General features: G+C 45.2%; 2 protein-coding genes across 4 annotated transcripts in view; one reads left to right on the top strand and one right to left on the bottom strand.

Moving 5' to 3' along the window:
- The window catches only part of LOC139568366 (protein tweety homolog 3-like), a 71111-nt gene extending 58627 nt beyond the window's left edge, over positions 1 to 12484 (top strand). The window contains exons 12-14 of one of the 3 annotated variants that reach the window (XM_071390142.1): positions 2368 to 2550; positions 3932 to 4007; positions 6804 to 12484. In XM_071390142.1, coding sequence (XP_071246243.1) covers positions 2368 to 2550; positions 3932 to 4007; positions 6804 to 6938 — 394 coding nt within the window. In that variant the 3' untranslated portion in view covers positions 6939 to 12484. The remainder of the gene's footprint in view (positions 1 to 2367; positions 2551 to 3931; positions 4008 to 6803) is intronic. The other 2 variants (XM_071390143.1, XM_071390144.1) reach the window with 2 other exon arrangements.
- Positions 12485 to 17600: 5116 nt separating this feature from the next.
- The window catches only part of LOC139568362 (beta-1,3-N-acetylglucosaminyltransferase lunatic fringe-like), a 31529-nt gene continuing 22069 nt past the window's right edge, over positions 17601 to 27060 (bottom strand). Inside the window, exons 5-8 of the mRNA XM_071390135.1 lie at positions 23516 to 23601; positions 22934 to 23099; positions 20438 to 20523; positions 17601 to 19608 (exon numbers count right to left, since the gene is read on the bottom strand). Coding sequence (XP_071246236.1) covers positions 19542 to 19608; positions 20438 to 20523; positions 22934 to 23099; positions 23516 to 23601 — 405 coding nt within the window. The 3' untranslated portion in view covers positions 17601 to 19541. The remainder of the gene's footprint in view (positions 19609 to 20437; positions 20524 to 22933; positions 23100 to 23515; positions 23602 to 27060) is intronic.

Raw genomic sequence — 27060 nt, 5'->3', positions numbered from 1 at the left:
CAGAGCAAGAGGTAACACACCTGAACACACACCTGAACAATCACTTTAACACACACAACACAAAAACACACACCTGGCAGAGCAAGAGGTAACACACCTGAACACACACCTGAACAATTACTTTAACACACACAACACAAATACCTTAACACACACCTGGCAGAGCAAGAGGTAACACACCTGAACACACACCTGAACAATCACAACACAAACACCTTAACACACACCTGGCAGAGCAAGAGGTAACACACCTGAACACACACATCTGTCCTATTCCCTGCTAAGACATTAATCAGATCTTACTGCTACTACTAATACTACTTCTAATACTACTAATAATACTACTTCTAATACTACTAATAATACTACTACTAATACTACTACTAATACTGCTGCTACTACTACTACTACAACTGCTGCTACTACTACTGCTGCTACTACTACTATAACTAATACCACTACTGTACACAGCCTTGTTTAGTATAGTGCATCTGTCTGTTTGTCTATCAGACTCTCTCGTCCGTCTGTCTGTATGCACCCGTCTCCCAGTTTTCTTTTACATCTTCTAATTGGTTCAACACCGTTATTTTCTGTCCCCCCTTCATCCCTCCTTCTGTTTCTCCTCGTCCTCCTTTCTCCTACCAATCTTCTGATTTGTAAAAACCTGTGACTCGGAAATGGGACGATGGAATCCTCAGTAACAGTTGATGGGAACACGGATCATATATAGATTAAGGGTCATTGACGGTTTGGCCCGTGGCGTAATATATTTTGTACTAATACATTGACTTCTCAATGGACATCTGTATAGCGACAGAGATTCTATGTGCCCCTCGTCGACCTCCTCCTGTGTTTCTGTCATCTAGAAGAGAGGCCCTGGCAGAGTGCTTCATGTAGGAACAGTCCTGCTCTTGACCTCTGTGTGTGGATGAGTTTTGGGCAGCGTTATATGCGAGTGGTGGCAGCATTAGAACCTATGATGAAATAGTACTGCTGCCCCCTGGTGGTGTGAAGCGATAGCAGCTGAAGCTTCTCGGTAAACCAGTGCTTGCCTCTTCACTGCAATCTAAGGACCGATCTGAAGTTATACAAACGTGTTTGATATCCTGTGTAGTTTACCTGCACTCCACTACCTTCCCGATAAGCACACCTCCTATCTGATTATTTCATTATTTTTCGTAGACTATTGTTTTGTTTTTAATCATTGTATGTCACAGCAGAAAATGGTTTACCAGCAGCGGCCATTTTTTTTACCTGATTTTAGTTTTTTTGTGACATTTTTGTATTTTTATTTTTATGGTGCACTCATGATTTCAGATGCATGAATCAAATAACCTGAAATGAATGAATCAAATAACCTGAAATTAATGAATCAAATGGCTTGAAATAAATGAATCAAATGGCTTTTTTAAATTTAACCTTTATGTAACGAGGCAAGTCAGTTAAGAACAAATTGTTATTTACAATGACGGCCTACCGAGGAACAGTGGGTTAACTGCCTTGTTCAGGGGCAGAACGACAGAGTTGTAACTTGTCAGCTCGGCGATTCGATATAGCAACCTTTCGGCTTACTGGCCCAACGCTCTAACCACTAGGCTACCTGACGCCCCACTTCCTCCTGAAGTGTGATTGAAATGAATGAATCAAATGGCTTGAAATGAATGAATCAAATGGCTTGAAATGAATGAATCGGCTTGAAATTAATGCTCACTATGGGGAGTCAGTCATTGCCTGCAGTTCAGCAGAATCGATTCCGATGATTCTTTTCTAAATAAGCTATAAGCTTCGCTCCTTTCCTCTTGCTGTATATCTCTGCTGCTGAGACAAAGCTACTACTGATGATGGTGAGGATGATGCTGAAAACTGCATGATATCTCTGGTTCCTTCTACAATTGGCTGAAATTGTTAAATCTGACCCCTGACTTCTGATCTTTGACCCCTGACAGTGTTCTGTGACCTGATGTGCACCTGTGCTTTGTGGTGGGGTGGTGCCTGGGGGTTGATGGTGGTGGGGGTGTTTTGGGGATATTCTTGCCTGGCGTCTCTGTTGCACAATGCCAATACAAGGGAATTAGGTGGTTTAGTGTGGACTTGCCCCTAGACCCTGATCTTGGGTCAGTTTTTCATTTTCCACACTTAATGGTAAAGGTCAGGTTTGTGGGAGGGGAAGCTGATCCTAGATCTGTGGGTTGAGGGGTGTATTATCCTCCTTTAGGGGTCCTATGAGTCTGAGTTGACCCTCTATCAGCTCCTCTCTCCTCTGTTCTCACTCTCACTGTCTCTCTCGGATCTCCCCTCCCATCTCCCCTCACCCCTCACCCCTACTTCCCCTCGCCCGGCCCCTCCCCTTGGCCCTGGCCAATGAAGGACGGATGATGAGGATGGAGAAGATGAGTCTGCTGCCCAAGGCAATCGGGGGGCGGGTCCTCATGATAACCTGTACCGCGTGCACATGCCCAGTCTCTACAGCTGTGGTAGCAGCTACGGCAGCGAAGCTAGCATCCCCGCTACGGCCCACACTGTCAGCAATGCCCCTGTCACTGAGTACATGTGAGTTAGCACCCCACCGGTAGCCGCTAGCTGAAACAACACACTGCCTGCTACACAAGCTAGACACGCGAGCGCCATTGCCTGCCATACATTATTGTAGCTAGCGAGTGAGTTAGCCTGCTAGCCACATGTCAGTTGGCACTGCTAGCAGAATCGACACACTGCCTGCTATACAAGCTCAAGTTAGCCACGCGATCGCCATTGCCTGCCATACATTATCGCTAGCTAGCGAGTGAGTTAGCCTGCTAGCATAAACAAAACACTGCCTGCTATCAGTTAGCTATCGGTTACCTAAGTGAAGCTACACTGCCTGCTCAGTGATATACATTAGGCTACATGTGAGTAAGCCTGCTAACCATATCGGAGTTAGCTTTTACACATTGCCTGCCTGCCATACAAGTTAGCTATTGCTTGCTACCAATTAGCCACGCAATTGACATTGACTGGTATCGGCCTACCGTAAAGCTACAGCTAGGTGTGAGTTAGCCTGCTAGGCGCTAGCGGGAACCCATTGCCTGCCAGTCCCTAGCTAGCACATGCTGTTACAGATCATGGTAAGCATGATACTCAGTAGTGTTTGGCTAAGGTGAAACACATATCAATCTGCATGGTTTAATGCTGTGGCCTTACAAGGTTTTACACCCTTCATCCACACACATCATGACTGCAGTGTATGTTTCTCCTCCTCGTCCACTTCAATAACGCACTTCAGTCAACGTAATTGGCCTACAGACCTTTCAAATAGTCAAGTAAGTTTAAGTTATGCATTCATTTATCCCATTAAGTATACCACTGATACACTACTACATACAAAACAATACATTATGTATTTAAAAAAAGAAAAAGATTATCACATGCACCGGATAGGTGCAGGGAAATGTGTTGTTTTACATGGTCGGCCATCTTAGTACGGCACCCCAGGAGCACATTAAGTGCTTTGCTCAAGGGCACATCAACCTTTTGGTTACTGGCCCAACGCTTTAACAAGTCAACAACCAGCGCTAGGACAATAATATAGCAGACAAGGTGCTGTTGTTGTGGACGCCGACCACATACTGAGGGTCTGAGGCTAAGTCCCAATCATCTCTCCTTCCTCTTGAAGTGTGCACTCATTCACCACAATTGTAAAAAACATTTGATTGATGTTGGCATGGATACTAGAATACTAGATGGCGTTTCCATATTCCAGTCATATACATGAAGTGGAAGTGAACAAGTGCACACTTCGGGAGAAAGGAGAGATCATTGGGACGCAATCTAGTTGTTGTAGGGAGGACTAGTGCAGGAAGTGACAACAGTAACCAGGATGTGACCTCAGTAACCAGGAAATGACCTCAGTAAACCAGGACGTGACCTCAGTAACCTCTCATTTGTGACGCAGGACCCAGAACGCAAACTTTCAGACCCCCAGGTGTGAGAACACGCCTCTGATTGGCAGGGAATCCCCTCCACCCTCTGTAAGTGCACACTTTCTAGTATACACTCTACTACAGTATGCCCCCTCCGAACCCTGAAGGTGTTTTACCTTCGAGTGGCGAAATACCATCGCAAAGGTCATTTTGGCAGCCTGGCTTTTTAAAAAATGTAATAATAATGTATGTAAAAATAATTCAAAACAGGTGTTTAGTCTGACAGATCACAGATGAAAAAAGACAGTCTCTAATTCTGATGTAAACTCTGGTTAGTCTATTTTGCATCTCAAATGGAACCCTATTCCCTATTGGCCCTGGTCAAAAGCAGTGCACTATATAGGGAGTAGTGTGCTATTTGGGACGCGGCCAATTATTTGAAGCATGTTCCCACAAGATCTCGGTAAGAGGAGAAAACAGAGGTGAAGTTTCAAGCTATGGGCTTTTCATTCCATCCAACTGGGCCAGTGGTGCTAACCATTTGGTGGTACAAGACTGGGCCAGTGGTGCTAACCATTTGGTGGTACAAGACTGGGCCAGTGGTGCTAACCATTTGGTGGTACAAGACTGGGCCAGTGGTGCTAACCATTTGGTGTTACAAGACTGGGCCAGTGGTGCTAACCATTTGGTGGTACAAGACTGGGCCAGTGGTGCTAACCATTTGGTGTTACAAGACTGGGCCAGTGGTGCTAACCATTTGGTGGTACAAGACTGGGCCAGTGGTGCTAACCATTTGGTGGTACAAGACTGGGCCAGTGGTGCTAACCATTTGGTTGTACCAGACTGGGCCAGTGGTGCTAACCATTTGGTGGTACAAGACTGGGCCAGTGGTGCTAACCATTTGGTGGTACAAGACTGGGCCAGTGGTGCTAACCATTTGGTGGTACAAGACTGGGCCAGTGGTGCTAACCATTTGGTGGTACAAGACTGGGCCAGTGGTGCTAACCATTTGGTGGTGCAAGACTGGGCCAGTGGTGCTAACCATTTGGTGGTACAAGACTGGACCAGTGGTGCTAACCATTTGGTGGTACAAGACTGGGCCAGTGGTGCTAACCATTTGGTGGTACAAGACTGGGCCAGTGGTGCTAACCATTTGGTGGTACAAGACTGGGCCAGTGGTGCTAACCATTTGGTGGTACAAGACTGGGCCTCTTGTACCTCTCCTTGAATCAGACTTCATCACGGCATCACCAGGTGTAACTGTACTCTCAATAAAGACGTACAGAGACTGAGTTTGGCCTTGAAGAGCTCTCGTATATCTTCATACCTCTTTATAGGAAAACAAATGGGTTTTGGCTTGTGCTCTTTCTTTTGAGACTCTTGGTGTCTGACGCCGGGCTTTCCTTTATTTACGTTGTATCTCTTGAGTCTGTGGACGGGGCGACGCTGTCTTTCCAGTACAGCCATTGGTTAAAGCTGGTTGTTTTCCCGAAGGCGTTTACTGTGAAGTCACCCGGAGTGACTTCCTGTCCACGTCCGTTCTTAATTCGTGTCCCCCTAGTAAACCACAGCCAACGCTCCTTTAGTCCTGTCCCCATAGTGTGTCTGTGTGTATACGTCCTCTAGATGCATGTGTCCTATGTATCTGTTCCCCCTGTCATCACTAAACATCACTACTAGTTCTTCACCTGGGGTGTATTCATTATGGAAACCGTTTACCATTTTAAGAACCAAACGGAAGCAAAGCAGCAAAACGTGAGTTTCTATCGGGACAAATTCAGGTAGGACCCTCCCAGTTTCGTTCCGTTTGCTTCCGTTTCAGAAGCATTTCGCAACAGAATGGGAGGAATGAATACATCCCTGATTCACAGGGCCACTGCTGCAAACCACCCATAGAGGTGGATAGAGGTCACGCTTTCCACAAAGGCTGGTTTAGAAGCAAAATATGTGCCCTCTATCCAACTCTATGACGTCATGTCATCCACCACCACCGTCTAGCTGTAGACACCACCTCGGTTTGGTGATGCACGGCGGCCATTTTGTGCCTCATGGCTCACCAAGCACTAGTTTCCACATTAGAGATGGGGAAACTGGGAAACCCAGCGCTACAGTACTCCCTCACTAAGACCACTGACTAATACCAGGCTAACCTAACCATCTACATCAGAATTAGAGCACTAATACAATTGATCAATTCCATATTTGATACTATTTCCTGTCTAATAATAATCTAGAGTTGAGTTCTAACGCCTGTCAAAAACCCTGCAGGACTATAATCCTAATCCTAATCAATCTCTGTGGTGATAATTGTTGTTTTTAATCCACTACCTCAGGCTGTCCAAATGACTAGTGAAGTGTGTGTGTGTGTGTTGTTTACCATAGTGTTTCACTCTACCAACCCCCTCACCCTGTCCTCTACTCTCTGTCTCTCTCGGTCTCTGGACACTTGTAAGCAGCATATCTCTACATACCCTTCCCTACTCCCTCCCCCAGTTGAAGTACACTAGTATACATACTCTTCCCTACTCACTTCCAGTTGATATGGCTGGAAAATGAGTCAGAGTTGGGCAGTGTTGATGGTTACACAATATTTCCTTTTTGTTATTTTATTTTCTTTCTTTTTCTCTCTCTCCCTACCTCTCTCTCTCTCCCCCTATCACTCTCTCTCTCTTCCCCTCCCTCTCTCTCTCTTCCCCCCCTATCACTCTCTCTCTTCCCCTCCCTCTCTCTCTCTTCCCCCCCTATCACTCTCTCTCTTCCCCTCCCTCTCTCTCTCTTCCCCTCCCTCTCTCTCTCTCTTTCTCCCCTCCCTCTCTCTCTCTCTTCCCCTCCCTCTCTCTCTCTCTCTCTCTCCCCCCTCTGTCTGTCTTTCTCCCCTACCGCTCTCTCTCTCTCTCTCTCCAGTACACCTCGAGTATGAGGGCCAAGTATCTGGCCACCAGTCGCCCGGACGAGAACCGGCGGTCAGTCCCCAATGACCAGTTGGACCCGGCCAGCCGACCACATCCCCTCACCAGACCACAGTCATCTGTCCACTAGAACCTTCCAGAACCTACTAAAACCTTCTAGAACCTATTATAACCTACCAGAATCTTCTAGAAAGAACTCATCAACCAATAAAGAATGGGAACAAACCAGAAACCAATTCTTCATTCCACTAAAGAACCACAACCCACTAGAACCACCAACTCCTTAGAACCTGTTGACACAGTAGTCCACGTATAGAACCAGAACCACTAAGGATCATAACCACCTCCTCAGCCCATAGGAACCACTAAAATAATACGTCTCAGATTCACCTGAACAGACCCCAGTGGGTTGGAAAGCAGAGCCAACCAACGGACCAACCAGCCCAACTCACCAGAACAGAACCTCAACTCATCAGCCAACCAACGGACCAACCAGCCCAACTCACCGGAACAGAACCTCAACTCATCAGCCGACCAACACCAACCTACCTACAGACTCCAGAAGATCACCATGAACGTTGTAGATCTCACCCCCCCACCCCAGCTCAGCTCCATCTTCCCTACAACCGTCCCACAGTCCCACAGTCCCACTCAGCTCTACACCATCTCAAGCTGGATCCTCCACCTCTTTACCAAGTATACTGCCCTCTGGTGGTGACTGCCAGTATGAGCCTGTTTATTAAGTATACTGCCCTCCGGTGGTGACTGCCGGTATGAGCCTGTTTATTAAGTATACTGCCCTCCGGTGGTGACTGCCGGTATGAGCCTGTTTATTAAGTATACTGCCCTCTGGTGGTGACTGCCAATATCAGCCTGTTTATTAAGTATACTGCCCTCCGGTGGTGACTGCCGGTATGAGCCTGTTTATTAAGTATACTGCCCTCCGGTGGTGACTGCCGGTATGAGCCTGTTTATTAAGTATACTGCCCTCTGGTGGTTGACTGCCGGTATGAGCCTGTTTATTAAGTATACTGCCCTCTGGTGGTGACTGCCGGTATGAGCCTGTTTATTAAGTATACGGCCCTCCGGTGGTGACTGCAGGTGTGAGCCACACACACACACACACATCCTGTATAGAACTGTAAATAGTGAATTAGTATGAGTTACATTCTGGAGGAAGACTCAACTGAAACATGGTGGTATATAGATGTATGTGTGTGTTTCCAAGGACTGAGGCTGTATCACATTCTAGGCCACACACACACACACACACACACACACACACACACACACACACACACACACACACACACACACACACACACACACACACACACACAGGCCTGTACGTGTGTGTACCTCTCTCTACTCTACCTGCCTCTGTAAACAACCCTCCTGCCATCTAATCTACCAAGCCACTAGGACACAGAATATGACCGCAAAACGGCCCCTGCCCTCTGCATAACGCGCCAACATTCCTGTAACATCTGGTGTTTTTAACTTTCCTGCAAAGGGCTGTTGTGCAGACGGACCATGTGGCCTGAAACTGATTCAGAAAGCCATGTTGTGGAGGAACCACTCTCTGTAATGTCTGAATTAAACTGTCGATAGATTTAGCCACCACTGTACAGCAGTGTTACATTTAGCCTGTGTTAAGAGCCACGTTAACTAACTACATGTAATGACTAGAACTTGAATCGTGAGCTCTCTCTCTCTCGAGTGTGTTCATGTGTTCTGTGTGTGTTTGCGTGCGTCTAACGCACATGTAAATATGAGTCCAGGACCGAACGGAACATGGTGGAATTCCAAACATTCTGAAATCAGATTCCGATTCCAGATTCCCAGAGAAAGAGTTTGCGTTCCCAATCTAACTCTGGGACTGAATGAAAAGACTAAAGGACATGGGAGAGCTCACCTGTGGACTCATAACTCTGTATAATGAGGGATGTTGAACTCTCCTAAACTAAAGAACATGGGAGAGCTCACCTGTGGGGTCATAACTCTGTATAATGAGGGATGTTGAACTCTCCTAAACTAAAGGACATGGGAGAGCTCACCTGTGGACTCATAACTCTGTATAATGAGGGATGTTGAACTCTCCTAAACTAAAGGACATGGGAGAGCTCACCTGTGGGTTAATAACTCTGTATAATGAGGGATGTTGAACTCTCCTAAACTAAAGGACATGGGAGAGCTCACCTGTGGACTCATAACTCTGTATAATGAGGGATGTTGAACTCTCCTAAACTAAAGGACATGGGAGAGCTCACCTGTGGACTCATAACTCTGTATAATGAGGGATGTTGAACTCTCCTAAACTAAAGGACATGGGAGAGCTCACCTGTGGGTTAATAACTCTGTATAATGAGGGATGTTGAACTCTCCTAAACTAAAGGACATGGGAGAGCTCACCTGTGGGGTCATAACTCTGTATAATGAGGGATGTTGAACTCTCCTAAACTAAAGGACATGGGAGAGCTCACCTGTGGGGTCATAACTCTGTATAATGTGGGATGTTGAACTCTCCTAAACTAAAGGACATGGGAGAGCTCACCTGTGGGGTCATAACTCTGTATAATGAGGGATGTTGAACTCTCCTAAACTAAAGGACATGGGAGAGCTCACCTGTGGGGTCATAACTCTGTATAATGAGGGATGTTGAACTCTCCTAAACTAAAGGACATGGGAGAGCTCACCTGTGGGGTCATAACTCTGTATAATGTGGGATGTTGAACTCTCCTAAACTAAAGGACATGGGAGAGCTCACCTGTGGGGTCATAACTCTGTATAATGAGGGATGTTGAACTCTCCTAAACTAAAGGACATGGGAGAGCTCACCTGTGGGGTCATAACTCTGTATAATGAGGGATGTTGAACTCTCCTAAACTAAAGGACATGGGAGAGCTCACCTGTGGGGTCATAACTCTGTATAATGAGGGATGTTGAACTCTCCTAAACTAAAGGACATGGGAGAGCTCACCTGTGGGGTCATAACTCTGTATAATGAGGGATGTTGAACTCTCCTAAACTAAAGGACATGGGAGAGCTCACCTGTGGGGTCATAACTCTGTATAATGAGGGATGTTGAACTCTCCTAAACTAAAGGACATGGGAGAGCTCACCTGTGGGGTCATAACTCTGTATAATGAGGGATGTTGAACTCTCCTAAACTAAAGGACATGGGAGAGCTCACCTGTGGGGTCATAACTCTGTATAATGAGGGATGTTGAACTCTCCTAAACTAAAGGACATGGGAGAGCTCACCTGTGGGGTCATAACTCTGTATAATGAGGGATGTTGAACTCTCCTAAACTAAAGGACATGGGAGAGCTCACCTGTGGGGTCATAACTCTGTATAATGAGGGATGTTGAACTCTCCTAAACTAAAGGACATGGGAGAGCTCACCTGTGGGGTCATAACTCTGTATAATGAGGGATGTTGAACTCTCCTAAACTAAAGGACATGGGAGAGCTCACCTGTGGGGTCATAACTCTGTATAATGAGGGATGTTGAACTCTCCTAAACTAAAGGACATGGGAGAGCTCACCTGTGGACTCATAACTCTGTATAATGAGGGATGTTGAACTCTCCTAAACTAAAGGACATGGGAGAGCTCACCTGTGCCAAAATAACTGAATATTGATGGATGTGGAACTCTCTTTACCGCGCCATTCCTTTTTTTTAGTTCCTTAATTCTCAGAAAGGGAAAATAAATCCTGGATAATACGGTGAAAGACGGAGAAAGACTTTTAAAATAAAATGTGTTTTTAATTCAGTTTAAAAAATGTAACTTGATAATGAAGAATTGGGTGCTGTGACCAACTTTCTCTTAAAAAAAAAATGTTTACTTCATTTTTTTTAATTTCGTCAAACAGGGATCTTCTTTAACGACCTCAGACTAAAGGTCACGATGAGGTTAGAGGTCACAACCTTTCTCAAACAGGAAGTTTTTTTTTCTTCTTCTCAGAAGCACAAGCGATCTTCGAGGTGACTATGGTAGACGGAAAAGAAGAACACTCCACACGTGGATGTAAAGTGTGTGCGTTTGTGGGAACACTTAAAGCCTCGTGAAACATGCCTGATCTCGCGGTAGCTCTTGTTCGGTTTCACGGTGAAGTGAAAGGAAACGTGAGCGGTGCAGCGGTCTGTCTCCTTAACCTAGGGGCCAACCATAGTTAGACAGAGGAATCTCTAAAGACCCTCTTACCTTCCTAGGTACTCTATCTAACTCTATGAGGCTGCCAGTAGTTTATCTCTAGGGGCTGACCATAGAGTAAGATAGATGACTCTTACTTTACTGGGTACTCTATCTAACTCTATGGGGCTGCCAGTAGTTCTCTCTCTCGCTACTATGTGCTGTGAAGTGTATGATGATAATAGTGTAGCTGTAATCTCTCTCATCACTCTTGTGTGTGATGGCTCGTCCAGTGTAGTCTTGGTATTGCTCTCTTCTCTCCTGTGTGTGCTGTCTGTCTGTACGTACAGTACAGTGGTCTGTGTGTGCGGTTGCCAGCAAATTAAGGGTCGTTATTATTATCTAATCTTCATCTAAGAAACACACACACTAACATTCATTGCAGACCCACACATTGCAGACCCACACATTGCAGACCCACACATTGCAGACACACACATTGCAGACACACACATTGCAGACACACACAATGCAGACCCACACATTGCAGACACACACACACTATTCTTCATATCTAGCTATTGTCCTGTGAACTGTCACTCACACAGCATAGAACTACAGTACCCATACATCCTCACTCCTGTAAATTTGACACTGGTTAGCATTTGCATCATGGGAAATGTAGTGTATTAACTGGAGGGATTTCCAGTTAATAGGAATGAACGTTCAAACGATCTTGATTAACTCGCTCCGGGTAGAAGTTGCCTTTAACCACAGATCTAGGATCCAATGTACTCTCCCATTATCCTGATCTTAACCATTAGGCGGAACACAAAACATTTCTTAGATCAGTGTCTAGGAAGCAACTTCATCCTACCATGACAAGCTCATGTAACAGTATAACTTTAGACCGTCCCCTCGCGTTTCACATCCGTTACACTCAGTGTGTGTGTATGTGTGTGTAGATAATTTACTGTGAATGAAAGACCACTTCTCTGTTGTTTTCAGCGAGACAATCGTAACTGGCGTGATTCCACTCGTTTTTAATATTCTGTTTATCACGTCACCATGACAACGCTACCTATACTACGGCGTTTGCACGACGGGAGAGGACAAAAAAATAAATACTGTTGGAAACTAAGAACCAATGGCCTTTTCTTATACTTGTAACAATCTAACAACTCTTCATATCACACGTTTTAATTTGTCTGTCTTCTAAAAAATAAATCATAAAAAAACAAACAATAGCTAGCTCTTTTTGTAGGGTAATAATCATTATTATTATGGCAAGAGCACCATTTTGTTTTCTGTTTTTCTTTATAATAATGATGAATGACTGTGTCTTGAATTGCATTTTTTTTTTTTTATAAAACCGTACTGTAGACTTGTTAAATTTTTTGTTGATGGTTGTTTTTATGTACCCGGCGACAACAACGGTTTATTAAGATGATAATACTGTCTGTTCTAAACTGTGGTGGTGACATTATTGAGCCTGGAATCCATGTTTTAAAAACAGAATTAAAACAACTTTAACTCAGAACAGCTGGAGTGGTTTGTTATTGAATGTGACACATCTCTCTCTCTCTCTTCCCGGGTAAAAGTTTCTCTTGAGTCTAGAGACAGTGTTTTCTGAAAGTAGATGAAGTAGCCAGCCAAATAGAAACAGTAGCCAGCCAAATAGAAACAGTAGCCAGCCATATAGAAACAGTAGCCTGGCAAATAGAAACAGTAGCCAGCCAAATAGAAACAGTAGCCAGCCAAATAGAAACAGTAGCCAGGCAAATAGAAACAGTAGCCAGCCAAATAGAAACAGTAGCCAGCCAAATAGAAACAGTAGCCAGCCAAATAGAAGCAGTAGCCAGCCAAATAGAAGCAGTAGCCAGCCAAATAGAAACAGTAGCCAGCCATATAGAAACAGTAGCCAGCCATATAGAAACAGTAGCCAGCCATATAGAAACAGTAGCCAGCCATATAGAAACAGTAGCCAGCCAAATAGAAACAGTAGCCAGCCATATAGAAGCAGTAGCCAGCCATATAGAAACAGTAGCCAGCCATATAGAAACAGTAGCCAGCCATATAGAAACAGTAGCCAGGCAAATAGAAACAGTAGCCAGCCAAATAGAAACAGTAGCCAGCCAAATAGAAACAGTAGCCAGCCAAATAGAAGCAGTAGCCAGCCAAATAGAAACAGTAGCCAGCCAAATAGAAACAGTAGCCATCCAAGTAGAAACAGTAGCCAGCCATATAGAAACAGTAGCCAGCCATATAGAAACAGTAGCCAGCCAAATAGAAACAGTAGCCAGCCAAATAGAAACAGTAGCCAGCCAAATAGAAACAGTAGCCAGCCATATAGAAACAGTAGCCAGCCAAATAGAAACAGTAGCCAGCCATATAGAAACAGTAGCCAGCCATATAGAAACAGTAGCCAGCCATATAGAAACAGTAGCCAGCCATATAGAAACAGTAGCCAGCCAAATAGAAACAGTAGCCAGCCAAATAGAAACAGTAGCCAGCCAAATAGAAACAGTAGCCAGCCATATAGAAACAGTAGCCAGCCAAATAGAAACAGTAGCCAGTAAAATAGAAAAGGTAGCCAGCCAAATAGAAACAGTAGCCAGGCAAATAGAAACAGTAGCCAGGCAAATAGAAACAGTAGCCAGCCAAATAGAAACAGTAGCCAGCCATATAGAAACAGTAGCCAGCCATATAGAAACAGTAGCCAGCCAAATAGAAACAGTAGCCAGCCAGGGAGTTCCGGGCTGATGGGGGCTCTATATTAAGGGCTTCTGGTACATTCTAATGCCTTGATTTCATCCCATTTACACAGCTCAATACTCAATACTCATTAAATACTTTAATAACTTTACCTCCCAGCTTGGTAACATGAGTTGTGGTATTGAGTAGAAAGACATGACTTTCTCATGAAAATGACCTGAAAATGTCTGAATTCAATGTGTTAGTTGTTTTGGATATCTAGGCTCAGGCTTGTATGATCAGGACTAATGTTGTAAGTAGGATTAAAAAAACATTAACGTTGCACCTGTCTTCTCTTGAGAAAGTCATTACAGTTTTACTGAAATACGTTCGTTACCATAGTGATATTTTTTCAAATTACACTGAACAAAAAATATAAAAATAGAACACGCAACTATTTTGACAATTTGCCTCATGCAGCACGACACACCTTCTCATAGAGTTGATCAGGCTGTTGATTGTGGCCTGTAGAATGTTGTCCCAGTACTCTTCAATGGCTGTTTGAAGTTGCTGGATATTGGCGGGAACTGGAACACGCTGTCGTATATGTTGATCCAGAGCATTCCAAACATGCTCAATGGGTGACATGTCTGGTGAGTATGCAGGCCATGGACGAATTGGGACATTTTCAGTTTCCAGGAATTGCGTACAGATCCTTGTGACATGGGCCGTGCATTATAATGCTGAAACATGAGGTGATGGCAGCGGATGAATGGCACGACAATGAGCCTCAGGATCTCGTCACGATGTCTCGGTGCATTCAAATTGCCATCGATAAGATTCAATTGTGTTTGTTGTCTGTAGCTTATGTCTGCCCATACCATAACCCCACCTCCACCATGGGACACTCTCTTCACAACGTTGACATCAGCAATTTGCTTGCCCACACGATGCCATACACGTGGTCTGCCATCTGCCCAGTACAATTAAAACCGAGATGAATCCGTGAAGCGTGCCAGTGGCCAGTGGCCATCGAAGTTGAGCATTTGCCCACTGAAGTCAGTTACAATCATGAACTGCGGTTTCTGAAAGTTTGTGCAAAAATGATTTGCTTGTGCAAACCAAACCTGGCCTTTTATTGTCCCCAGCACAAGGTGCACCTGTGTCATCATCATGCTGTTTAAATCATCTTCTTGATATTCCCCATCTGTCAGGTGGATGGATTATCTTGACAAAGGAGAAATGTTCGCTAACAGGGATGTAAACAAATGTGAACAAAATTTGAGAGAAATACGTTTTTTGTGCTTATGAAACATTTTTCTGGGATGTTTTATTTCAGCTCATGAAACATGGGACCAACACTTTACATGTTGCGTTTTATATATTGGGTTATATTGTTGTATCATTAGGGCCCACACATTGGGTTATATTGTTGTATCATTAACATTAGGGCCCACACATTGGGTTATATTGTTGTATCATTAGGGCCCACACATTGGGTTATATTGTTGTATCATTAGGGCCCACACATTGGGTTATATTGTTGTATCATTAGGGCCCACACATTGGGTTATATTGTTGTATCATTAGGGCCCACACATTGGGTTATATTGTTGTATCATTAACATTAGGGCCCACACATTGGGTTATATTGTTGTATCATTAGGGCCCACACATTGGGTTATATTGTTGTATCATTAGGGCCCCACACATTGGGTTATATTGTTGTATCATTAGGGCCCACACATTGGGTTATATTGTTGGTATCATTAGGGCCCACACATTGGGTTATATTGTTGTATCATTGGGGCCCACACATTGGGTTATATTGTTGTATCATTAGGGCCCACACATTGGGTTATATTGTTGTATCATTAGGGCCCACACAATGGGTTATATTGTTGTATCATTAGGGCCCACACATTGGGTTATATTGTTGTATCATTAGGGCCCACACATTGGGTTATATTGTTGTATCATTAGGGCCCACACATTGGGTTATATTGTTGTATCATTAACATTAGGGCCCACACATTGGGTTATATTGTTGTATCATTAGGGCCCACACATTGGGTTATATTGTTGTATCATTAACATTAGGGCCCACACATTGGGTTATATTGTTGTATCATTAGGGCCCACACATTGGGTTATATTGTTGTATCATTAGGGCCCACACATTGGGTTATATTGTTGTATCATTAGGGCCCACACATTGGGTTATATTGTTGTATCATTAGGGCCCACACATTGGGTTATATTGTTGTATCATTAACATTAGGGCCCACACATTGGGTTATATTGTTGTATCATTAGGGCCCACACATTGGGTTATATTGTTGTATCATTAGGGCCCACACATTGGGTTATATTGTTGCATCATTAACATTAGGGCCCACACATTGGGTTATATTGTTGTATCATTAGGGCCCACACATTGGGTTATATTGTTGCATCATTAACATTAGGGCCCACACATTGGGTTATATTGTTGTATCATTAACATTAGGGCCCACACATTGGGTTATATTGTTGTATCATTAGGGCCCACACATTGGGTTATATTGTTGTATCATTATCATTAGGGCCCACACATTGGGTTATATTGTTGTATCATTAGGGCCCACACATTGGGTTATATTGTTGTATCATTATCATTAGGGCCCACACATTGGGTTATATTGTTGTATCATTAGGGCCCACACATTGGGTTATATTGTTGTATCATTAGGGCCCACACATTGGGTTATATTGTTGTATCATTAGGGCCCACACATTGGGTTATATTGTTGTATCATTAGGGCCCACACAATGGGTAATATTGTTGTATCATTAACATTAGGGCCCACACATTGGGTTATATTGTTGTATCATTAACATTAGGGCCCACACATTGGGTTATATTGTTGTATCATTAGGGCCCACACATTGGGTTATATTGTTGTATCATTATCATTAGGGCCCACACATTGGGTTATATTGTTGTATCATTAGGGCCCACACATTGGGTTATATTGTTGTATCATTAACATTAGGGCCAACACATTGGGTTATATTGTTGTATCATTAGGGCCCACACATTGGGTTATATTGTTGTATCATTAGGGCCCACACATTGGGTTATATTGTTGTATCATTAGGGCCCACACATTGGGTTATATTGTTGTATCATTAGGGCCCACACATTGGGTTATATTGTTGTATCATTAACATTAGGGCCCACACATTGGGTTATATTGTTGTATCATTAGGGCCCACACAATGGGTAATATTGTTGTATCATTAACATTAGGGCCCACACAGACACACAGCCAGGGAAGTCCCTGGGAAGAGAGGACTAGAATAATCATTCCACACATCCAGGGAAGTCCCTGGGAAGAGAAGACTGGAATAATCTTCCCACGCAGACAGGGAAGTCCCTGGGAAGAGAAGACTAGAATAATCCTCCCACACAGACACACAGCCAGGGAAGTCCCTGGAAAGAGAAGACTAGAATAATCCTCCCACACAGACACACAGCCAGGGAAGTCCCTGGGAAGAGAAGACTAGAATAAGGACCTCTTCTAGAAGGACACCTATTATTATGTACCTCTGGGATGCCAAGGGTGGGGCATCTGAGACCAGCTATTATCCCACCAACATGACACACAGGTATGAACCGCATCCTGCTGTTAGATCCTCACACACACATTCCTTCACTGAGTCTGTGTGTGTGAGAATCTGTTTGTCTCTCGCTGTGTGTGTGTGAATCTTACGTGGCCTGCAAAGGAATGTGAAGGATTAAAAGAAGCTTGGGCAGTAATCTGCCATCTCCCGACACACACACACACACACACACACACACACACACACACACACACACACACACACACACACACACACACACACACACACACACACACACACACACACACACACACACACACACACACACACACACAATAAGGCATTGTTAGGCTGAATATGGCATTATCAGGCTTTATTAAAAAAGCAGAGAATAGCAACCACTGTGGTGAGACATAAGGCAATATATTCAGCGTTCAAATCCCATGAGACCGTCTTTCTATAGTCCAGATACTGGAGAATACATTCAACAACAACGAGAACAAAGACAAAGACAACAATGACAACAACAACAACGACAACAACAACAATGCAGTAAAATCCAATCAGAAACCGTCCTGATCAAAAGAATAACATAAAAACACATTACTAAAGCAGGTTCTAATCTATAAAAGGCCCAGTTGAGGAAGAACGCTTCTCATAAAGAATCTCCAACCAGAAACCCATTATGGGTCAGTTAATACCTCACAGAGAGAGAGAGGGGTCATCAGAACACTTATTAAGGACATGAGAACATGTACGTGTTCCGCTCATAGAAAAACCATCCATAGAACAGGTCTCCCCATTATGATGGCATAATGGGGGGACTGGCAGCCAATGTGAGAGTCCCCATGAGTCAAATTACCAGGGTTAAAGGTTCCAAGAGCGTTCTAGTCCTTCTATTTCTGTTTCCACCTCTCTGACCCCCCCCCAACATGCTCCATGATACTACTACTAAACATAGAACTAGAACGGCTGCCCATTGACATGAAAGGGGAGGCCTGTTCTACTCCTCAAATTCCTCTGATTACAAATGTACAGAGATATATATTTTAATGATAACAAAATGCATAGTCTGTCTTCAATACAGTATGCTTTTGGCCCCCCCAATGTGATTTCTGGAACCATATTCATAAAGAATCTCAGCGTAAGCTGATTTAGGATCAGTTTGGCCTTTTAGATTATAATGAATAAGAGAGGGCACCTGATCCGAGACCAGCAGCCCTCTTCTGAGACCTTATGTACACAGTCCCTGGTGCTTCATTACTCCCAGAAAAGTGCTTAGTCACCATCCAACTCAGTCATTCTAACTGTTGTCTGATTGACAGTTGACTGATGGAATAACAAGATAATACTGAAAAGTTATAAACAATCAACTGTTAACAATGAGCATTAAAAACACACCACTTCACTGGTCTGTAGAGATCCAGAGTCTGTTGACATTACTCTTTTAAAATCCACAATAAACGTTCATATTGGGAAGAATATAGAGAAGAAGAAAAAAACTAAAACAGTAGACAATTTGTATTTCCTGTCAGTCTCCAAGAGGCAGGAAGAAGAATGTTGAACCCCAAAGAGGATGTAGAACCCTTCTCCTTAGCAACCAAGGGGGGAAAAGATGACAACTTCTACTCACACAATAGATAGCCTGGTCCCAGATCTGTTTGTGTTACCATGCCAACTACACTGCTGTCACGGACGAGCCGAACGTGACATTGAGTTAGTGACAAGGAGTTGATGACAGCACAAAGAAGACCGGCACTCAGGCTACAAAGCGGAGTGCAGCGACACAACAGCACCGTGCCTTTAAACAGTCTGTTAGAGCTGCAACGTCGGCCAACACAGAGCCATCTGCAATCAGCAACTTCACAACGACATCGCGCTCTTCTCCCCACCAGGCCTCTCTGGGAGGGACTAGGGGTTAGAGGTCAAGGGTTAGAGGGCGTAAGGATCCGGTGACGGGGAGATCCAGTGTCGTCCCACGAGGTGCCCCAGAGGCCCCAGGAACCCCAAAACGATCCGACTCCACCCCTGTGACACCAAGTAGGACATGAGAGCTTGAGAAAGCCGTTCTATGGTCAGAAGGAAACGTATCATGACATCAGGGTCTCATTCTGGATCCATACAGAGGGACGTTAATGGCTCTGTTTCTCCTGTTCTCTCCTCGGTCTATCCATTCATCAATATCTCTAGTCCCTCTTCTCCACTTCTCTCCTCTGTCCATCGCTCCCTCCGTGTCTTTGCTCCATCTCTCGTCTTCTCCCCTCTTTCCTTGTCTCTGGATTGGTGGGGTCAGTACCTCAGTACCAGGTCAGGGCTGAACACCACGGAGTGTCTGGGTATAAGACACAATGGACAGACCTGAACCTGAGAGAGAGCGAGAGAGACGGGGGAGGGGGGAGAGAGAGAGGGGCAGAGAGAGGGAGGGAGAGAGAAGGAGGAGAGGGGGAGAGAGAGGGGAAGAGGGAGAGAGAGGGAGGGAGGGAGTATGGGGGAGAGAAAGAAGTGAGAGAAGGGACATGAATTTGACACCGCATGGAAACTGCCTGCTGCGACTTTTAATACAACAACTTGAAAACACATAATAGAGAGTTTTGCACGCAAACACTCACACTTACACAGTCACTTAGACAAAGTAGGCTCTCAAACACACTTACAGTCACTTAGACAAAGTAGTCTCTCAAACACTCACACAGTCACTTAGACAAAGTAGGCTCTCAAACACTCACACAGTCACTTAGACAAAGTAGGCTCTCAAACACGTACACAGTCACTTAGACAAAGTAGGCTCGCAAACACTAACTCAGTCACTTAGACAAAGTAGGCTCTCAAACACTTACACAGTCACTTAGACAAAGTAGGCTCTCAAACACTTACACAAAGTAGGCTCTCAAACACGAACACTTACACAGTCACTTAGACAAAGTAGGCTCTCAAACACTTACACAGTCACTTAGACAAAGTAGGCTCTCAAACACTCACACTCAGTCACTTAGACAAAGTAGGCTCTCAAACACTAACACAGTCACTTAGACAAAGTAGGCTCTCAAACACTAACACAGTTACTTAGACAAAGTAGGCTCTCAAACACTCACACAGTCACTTAGACAAAGTAGGCTCTCAAACACTCACACTCACACTTAGTCACTTAGACAAAGTAGGCTCTCAAAATACACACACACAAACCCTATAGTACCTGGTAGGGTCCTCGTCCAATGAGAGCGCTCCTCTTACGTTGATTATGTTTCTCTTACTATCAAACGTTCCATAACTCAGAGTCACCTGAAACGGCAATACACACACACACACACACAGACACACACACACACACACACAATTTAGCGCTGTGTTCCATTGGCTAGTATTTATCACTGTGTTCCATTGGCTAGTACCTAGCGCTGTGTTCCATTGGCTAGTATTTATCACTGTGTTCCATCGGCTAGTATTTATCACTGTGTTCCATCGGCTAGTATTGATCACTGTGTTCCATCGGCTAGTATTGATCACTGTGTTCCATCGGCTAGTATTGATCACTGTGTTCCATCGGCTAGTATTGATCGCTGTGTTCCATCGGCTAGTATTGATCGCTGTGTTCCATCGGCTAGTATTGATCGCTGTGTTCCATCGGCTAGTATTGATCGCTGTGTTCCATCGGCTAGTATTGATCGCTGTGTTCCATCGGCTAGTATTGATCACTGTGTTCCATCGGCTAGTATTTAGCGCTGTGTTCCATCGGCTAGTATTTAGCGTTGTGTTCCATCGGCTAGTATTTATCGCTGTGTTCCATCGGCTAGTATTGATCGCTGTGTTCCATCGGCTAGTATTGATCGCTGTGTTCCATCGGCTAGTATTGATCGCTGTGTTCCATCGGCTAGTATTTAGCGCTGTGTTCCATCGGCTAGTATTTAGCGCTGTGTTCCATCGGCTAGTATTTAGCGCTGTGTTCCATCGGCTAGTATTTAGCGCTGTGTTCCATCGGCTAGTATTTATCGCTGTGTTCCATCGGCTAGTATTGATCGCTGTGTTCCATCGGCTAGTATTGATCACTGTGTTCCATCGGCTAGTATTGATCACTGTGTTCCATTGGCTAGTATTGATCACTGTGTTCCATTGGCTAGTATTGATCACTGTGTTCCATTGGCTAGTATTGATCACTGTGTTCCATTGGCTAGTATTGATCACTGTGTTCCATTGGCTAGTATTTATCGCTGTGTTCCATTGGCTAGTATTTATCGCTGTGTTCCATTGGCTAGTATTTATCGCTGTGTTCCATTGGCTAGTATTGATCACTGTGTTCCATCGGCTAGTATTGATCACTGTGTTCCATCGGCTAGTATTGATCACTGTGTTCCATCGGCTAGTATTTAGCGCTGTGTTCCATCGGCTAGTATTTAGCGCTGTGTTCCATCGGCTAGTATTTAGCGCTGTGTTCCATCGGCTAGTATTGATCGCTGTGTTCCATCGGCTAGTATTGATCGCTGTGTTCCATCGGCTAGTATTGATCGCTGTGTTCCATCGGCTAGTATTGATCGCTGTGTTCCATCGGCTAGTATTGATCGCTGTGTTCCATCGGCTAGTATTGATCGCTGTGTTCCATCGGCTAGTATTGATCGCTGTGTTCCATCGGCTAGTATTGATCGCTGTGTTCCATCGGCTAGTATTGATCGCTGTGTTCCATCGGCTAGTATTTAGCGCTGTGTTCCATCGGCTAGTATTGATCGCTGTGTTCCATCGGCTAGTATTTAGCGCTGTGTTCCATCGGCTAGTATTTAGCGCTGTGTTCCATCGGCTAGTATTTAGCGCTGTGTTCCATCGGCTAGTATTTATCGCTGTGTTCCATCGGCTAGTATTTATCGCTGTGTTCCATCGGCTAGTATTTATCGCTGTGTTCCATCGGCTAGTATTTAGCGCTGTGTTCCATCGGCTAGTATTTAGCGCTGTGTTCCATCGGCTAGTATTTAGCGCTGTGTTCCATCGGCTAGTATTTAGCGCTGTGTCCCATCGGCTAGTATTTAGCGCTGTGTTCCATCGGCTAGTATTTATCGCTGTGTTCCATCGGCTAGTATTTATCGCTGTGTTCCATCGGCTAGTATTTAGCGCTGTGTTCCATCGGCTAGTATTTAGCGCTGTGTTCCATCGGCTAGTATTTAGCGCTGTGTTCCATCGGCTAGTATTTAGCGCTGTGTTCCATCGGCTAGTATTTAGCGCTGTGTTCCATCGGCTAGTATTTAGCGCTGTGTTCCATCGGCTAGTATTTAGCGCTGTGTTCCATCGGCTAGTATTTAGCGCTGTGTTCCATCGGCTAGTATTTAGCGCTGTGTTCCATCGGCTAGTATTTAGCGCTGTGTTCCATCGGCTAGTATTTAGCGCTGTGTTCCATCGGCTAGTATTTAGCGCTGTGTTCCATCGGCTAGTATTTAGCGCTGTGTTCCATCGGCTAGTATTTAGCGCTGTGTTCCATCGGCTAGTATTTAGCGCTGCGTTCCATCGGCTAGTATTTAGCGCTGTGTTCCACCGGCTAGTATTTAGCGCTGTGATCCATCGGCTAGTATTTAGCGCTGTGTCCCATCGGCTAGTATTTAGCGCTGTGTTCCATAGGCTAGTATTTAGCGCTGTGATCCATTGAAGCTTAACAGGGTCCATACTCTATAGTAGTATTACTGCGTGTGTGTGTGTGTGTGTGTGTGTCTACCTGGTGGTGTATCTGTGTCTGTGACACAAGCTGAAGGTTCTCCAGGTGAGAGTGGAACAGTGGGGAGCGGATAAGACCCACCCCTAGCAACGCCTCGATGATGTAACCAACCGTACAGTCGTCAGGGAGACGAATACGATCAGCTGTTGTCATGAAATTACCTCCACTGGGGACCGGGAGAGAGAGAGAGAGACACAGCAATAGATAGAGATGGAGGAGAGAGACAGAAAGTGAGGGAGAGCGTGAGAGAGAAAGAGTGAGACAGAGAGAGAAACAGCAATAGATAGAGATAGAGGAGAGAGACAGAAAGTGAGGGAGAGCGTGAGAGAGAAAGAGAGAGAGAGAGAGAGAGAGAGAGAGAGAGAGAGAGAGAGAGAAAGGGAGTGAATATGTCATGTGTGGAAACTGCCTACTGACTTCCAAAATAAACACACGTATGTACGCAAACTCACAGACAAGCAGGAGAATAACCCACTGTGAGTCTCAAAACACACACACACACACACACACACACACACACACACACACACACACACACACACACACACACACACACACACACACACACACACACACACACACCTGGCCCAGGGGCTCATCTTGAGGGCGAGACCTCGACTAACACAGAACCCTGCCCCTCCTGTGGCAAACCAGAAACGCACTGGACGCTGAAAGCACACAAAATCAAATCAAATTTTATTTGTCACATACACATGGTTAGCAGATGTTAATGCGAGTGTAGCGAAATGCTTACATAATACAGACAATATTACAATATTACTAACATGTAATAAACACAATGTATGGCATTATATAGGCAGATACATACAAATCTAAATGGAAACTCACACATACATTCATATTCAAAATTATATATATATATCTATATACAGTATAGAACCACCCAGCTAGCACATAACGTTCTGAGAACCACCCAACTAGCACATAGCGTTCTGAGAACCACCCAACTAGCACATAACGTTCTGAGAACCACCCAACTAGCACATAACGTTCTGAGAACCACCCAACTAGCACATAACGTTCTGAGAACCACCCAACTAGCACATAACGTTCTGAGAACCACCCAGCTAGCACATGACGTTCTGAGAACCATCCAACTAGCACATAACGTTCTGAGAACCACCCAACTAGCACATAACGTTCTGAGAACCACCCAACTAGCACATAACGTTCTGAGAACCACCCAGCTAGCACATAACGTTCTGAGAACCACCCAGCTAGCACATAACGTTCTGAGAACCACCCAGCTAGCACATGACGTTCTGAGAACCACCCAACTAGCACATAACTAATGAGAACAATATGTTCCATTTCAGTCAGTCGACTTTGGTACAACATACTACGGGGAGTCGTACTCTCGCGACTTTGGTTGACGAATCTACAATCACATCTGACAAGGCCAATGAAATCTGCGCCTCGCTGGAAGCCCCGCCTTCCACAGGTGATAAGCATGAGGCTCGGATTTATTCCTTCAATTATTCCGCTCTTCACCTCAGTGTGAACAGGAACAATTCACCATACTAAAACAAACAATTGTAAGACGAGACTGTCTTAGTTGCACCAACTATACCGTGGCGTTGTGGTAGAGCGTGCGCACTGTTTCCCTACTAGTCTACGCCAGGTTCTCTTGACACTCGTGTAGCATTCTATAGGGGCCTTCGTGTTTCAGATAGTCACTTCCTCTCCCGGGTGACCATACCTCAGCGGAGTCTGAATAGTGGGACGCCGACATAGATTGTTGTCTTTGGTCGGAGCAAATGCCTTGTCTGCCTGGACGTGGTGTGTACGGTGGCTGCCCGGCGCTAAACCCGGCTCCTGTGCGCTCTGTCACCGGTTACGGAAGGCTACTCAAACAGAGAGGGCAGCCAGTTTCTGTCTCAGTCAAGCACTGTTTGCCTCTCTTACTTGTGGATGAAGGGTCCGGTCTCTCCTCTGTGGTCAGGCCCTACATAGAGACTTTCAAGACCAGGGCAGCTAACAAGCTCTGCGTAGCGTGCTAGCTATTCCTCCCCACGGTGGAGTTGCTCTGCATAGTGTGCTAGCTATTCCTCCCCACGGTGGAGTTGCTCTGCGTAGCGTGCTAGCTATTCCTCCCCACGGTGGAGTTGCTCTGCATAGCGTGCTAGCTATTCCTCCCCACAGTGGAGTTGCTCTGCATAGCGTGCTAGCTATTCCTCCCCACAGTGGAGTTGCTCTGCATAGCGTGCTAGCTATTCCTCCCCACAGTGGAGTTGCTCTGCATAGCGTGCTAGCTATTCCTCCCCACGGTGGAGTTGCTCTGCATAGCGTGCTAGCTATTCCTCCCCACGGTGGAGTTGCTCTGCGTAGCGTGCTAGCTATTCCTCCCCACGGTGGAGTTGCTCTGCGTAGCGTGCTAGCTATTCCTCCCCACGGTGGAGTTGCTCTGCGTAGCGTGCTAGCTATTCCTCCCCACGGTGGAGTTGCTCTGCGTAGCGTGCTAGCTATTCCTCCCCACGGTGGAGTTGCTCTGTGTAGCATGCTAGCTATTCCTCCCCACGGTGGAGTTGCTCTGCGTAGCGTGCTAGCTATTCCTCCCCACAGTGAAGTTGCCTTGCATAGCGTGCTAGCTATTCCTCCCCACGGTGAAGTTGCCTTGCATAGCGTGCTAGCTATTCCTCCCCACGGTGGAGTTGCTCTGCGTAGCGTGCTAGCTATTCCTCCCCACGGTGGAGTTGCTCTGTGTAGCATGCTAGCTATTCCTCCCCACGGTGGAGTTGCTCTGCGTAGCGTGCTAGCTATTCCTCCCCACGGTGAAGTTGCCTTGCATAGCGTGCTAGCTATTCCTCCCCACGGTGAAGTTGCCTTGCATAGCGTGCTAGCTATTCCTCCCCACGGTGGAGTTGCTCTGCATAACGTGCTAGCTATTCCTCCCCACGGTGGAGTTGCTCTGCGTAGCGTGCTACCATTTCCTCCCCACGGTGGAGTTGCTCTGCGTAGCGTGCTAGCTATTCCTCCCCACGGTGGAGTTGCTCTGCGTAGCGTGCTAGCTATTCCTCCCCACGGTGGAGTTGCTTTGGGTAGCTCTCTTGTTTAGTATACGTAGCGTTAAGTTGCTTGGTTATTCTAAACGGACCGTGCTGCGGTCAAAGATGCTAGCTAGCCTAGCTTAGACTAAAGAGCCTCCTGGCTAATGTCGGCTAGCATGCATAACTTCCGGTGAATGAAGCTTACTAGTGTTCCCCGTCGTTATAGCAACCCCATTACTATTTTAAATCCGTGGAGTTGGAGGGAGTGGAGAAAGCGCGGCTTGCATGCTCCCCCGATGAGGAAGCAGCCCCAGAGGAGCTTGGGTAACCTGGAGAGAAGGGCCTTAGCACGGGTCTGAGAGACCTGTGCACCGCTCCACAAAACCATTACTGTGACGACAGTGTCCCCGTGTTTTGTTACGTCAAACGGGGCACTACGTCAGCTATTACCCTCCGTGCCCATTAAGGAAGCCGGGTTTCATGCAGACTATACAGTGTCATGGAAGCACAACGTGTGTTGGAAGCTTGTCCATGTTTACTGCCCCTCTGGTATCCCTCGTTCAATGGTGTTCACGGTGTTCAAGGGGTTTATCAATCTCCCCAGGGTGGGAGTAATACGTTGGGTGATTCGCTCTCTGTCCACAAGGGGGCACCCCTCCCCATAGATGGCTCATTACTGGGATTCATTGCCGATTCCTGCCTGTAGCTCCCTCACCATGCGTTAAGATCTACATCGGCCCTGCATCAACACAACTTTATCTATCTCGTTAAGTGCATTCAGGTGTGCTGGGCCCTGCCCACTAATGCCGTTTGTTTGAATAGACTAAAAGTATCAGCTTTGTATGAGTTAAAAAACACGGCATGCTATCTCCATCTTGGTGGACTAATTCCATGGATAGACAACAGAAGATCATAGGTTCAAAACTCACACAATAATAAAGAAATGGGTTTGCATGATTAAAGCCTAAGCAAATATAATTTCCATGTGTCCTATCTATACTTGGAGTTCCAAACAGTTAACCTAAACTAAGCTAGCAGTGTTGAAACATTCAGTAGAAAGTTATTTAAAAATACTCCAAATACTCTTTAAGCATTAAGAGAATGTTCTTAGAATGTTAT

This window comes from Salvelinus alpinus, chromosome 2, assembly GCF_045679555.1.
Source record: "Salvelinus alpinus chromosome 2, SLU_Salpinus.1, whole genome shotgun sequence".
Lineage (NCBI taxonomy): Eukaryota > Metazoa > Chordata > Actinopteri > Salmoniformes > Salmonidae > Salvelinus > Salvelinus alpinus.
The sequence above is the reverse complement of the archived record's forward strand: the minus strand, read 5'-3'. Positions and strand labels throughout refer to the sequence as shown.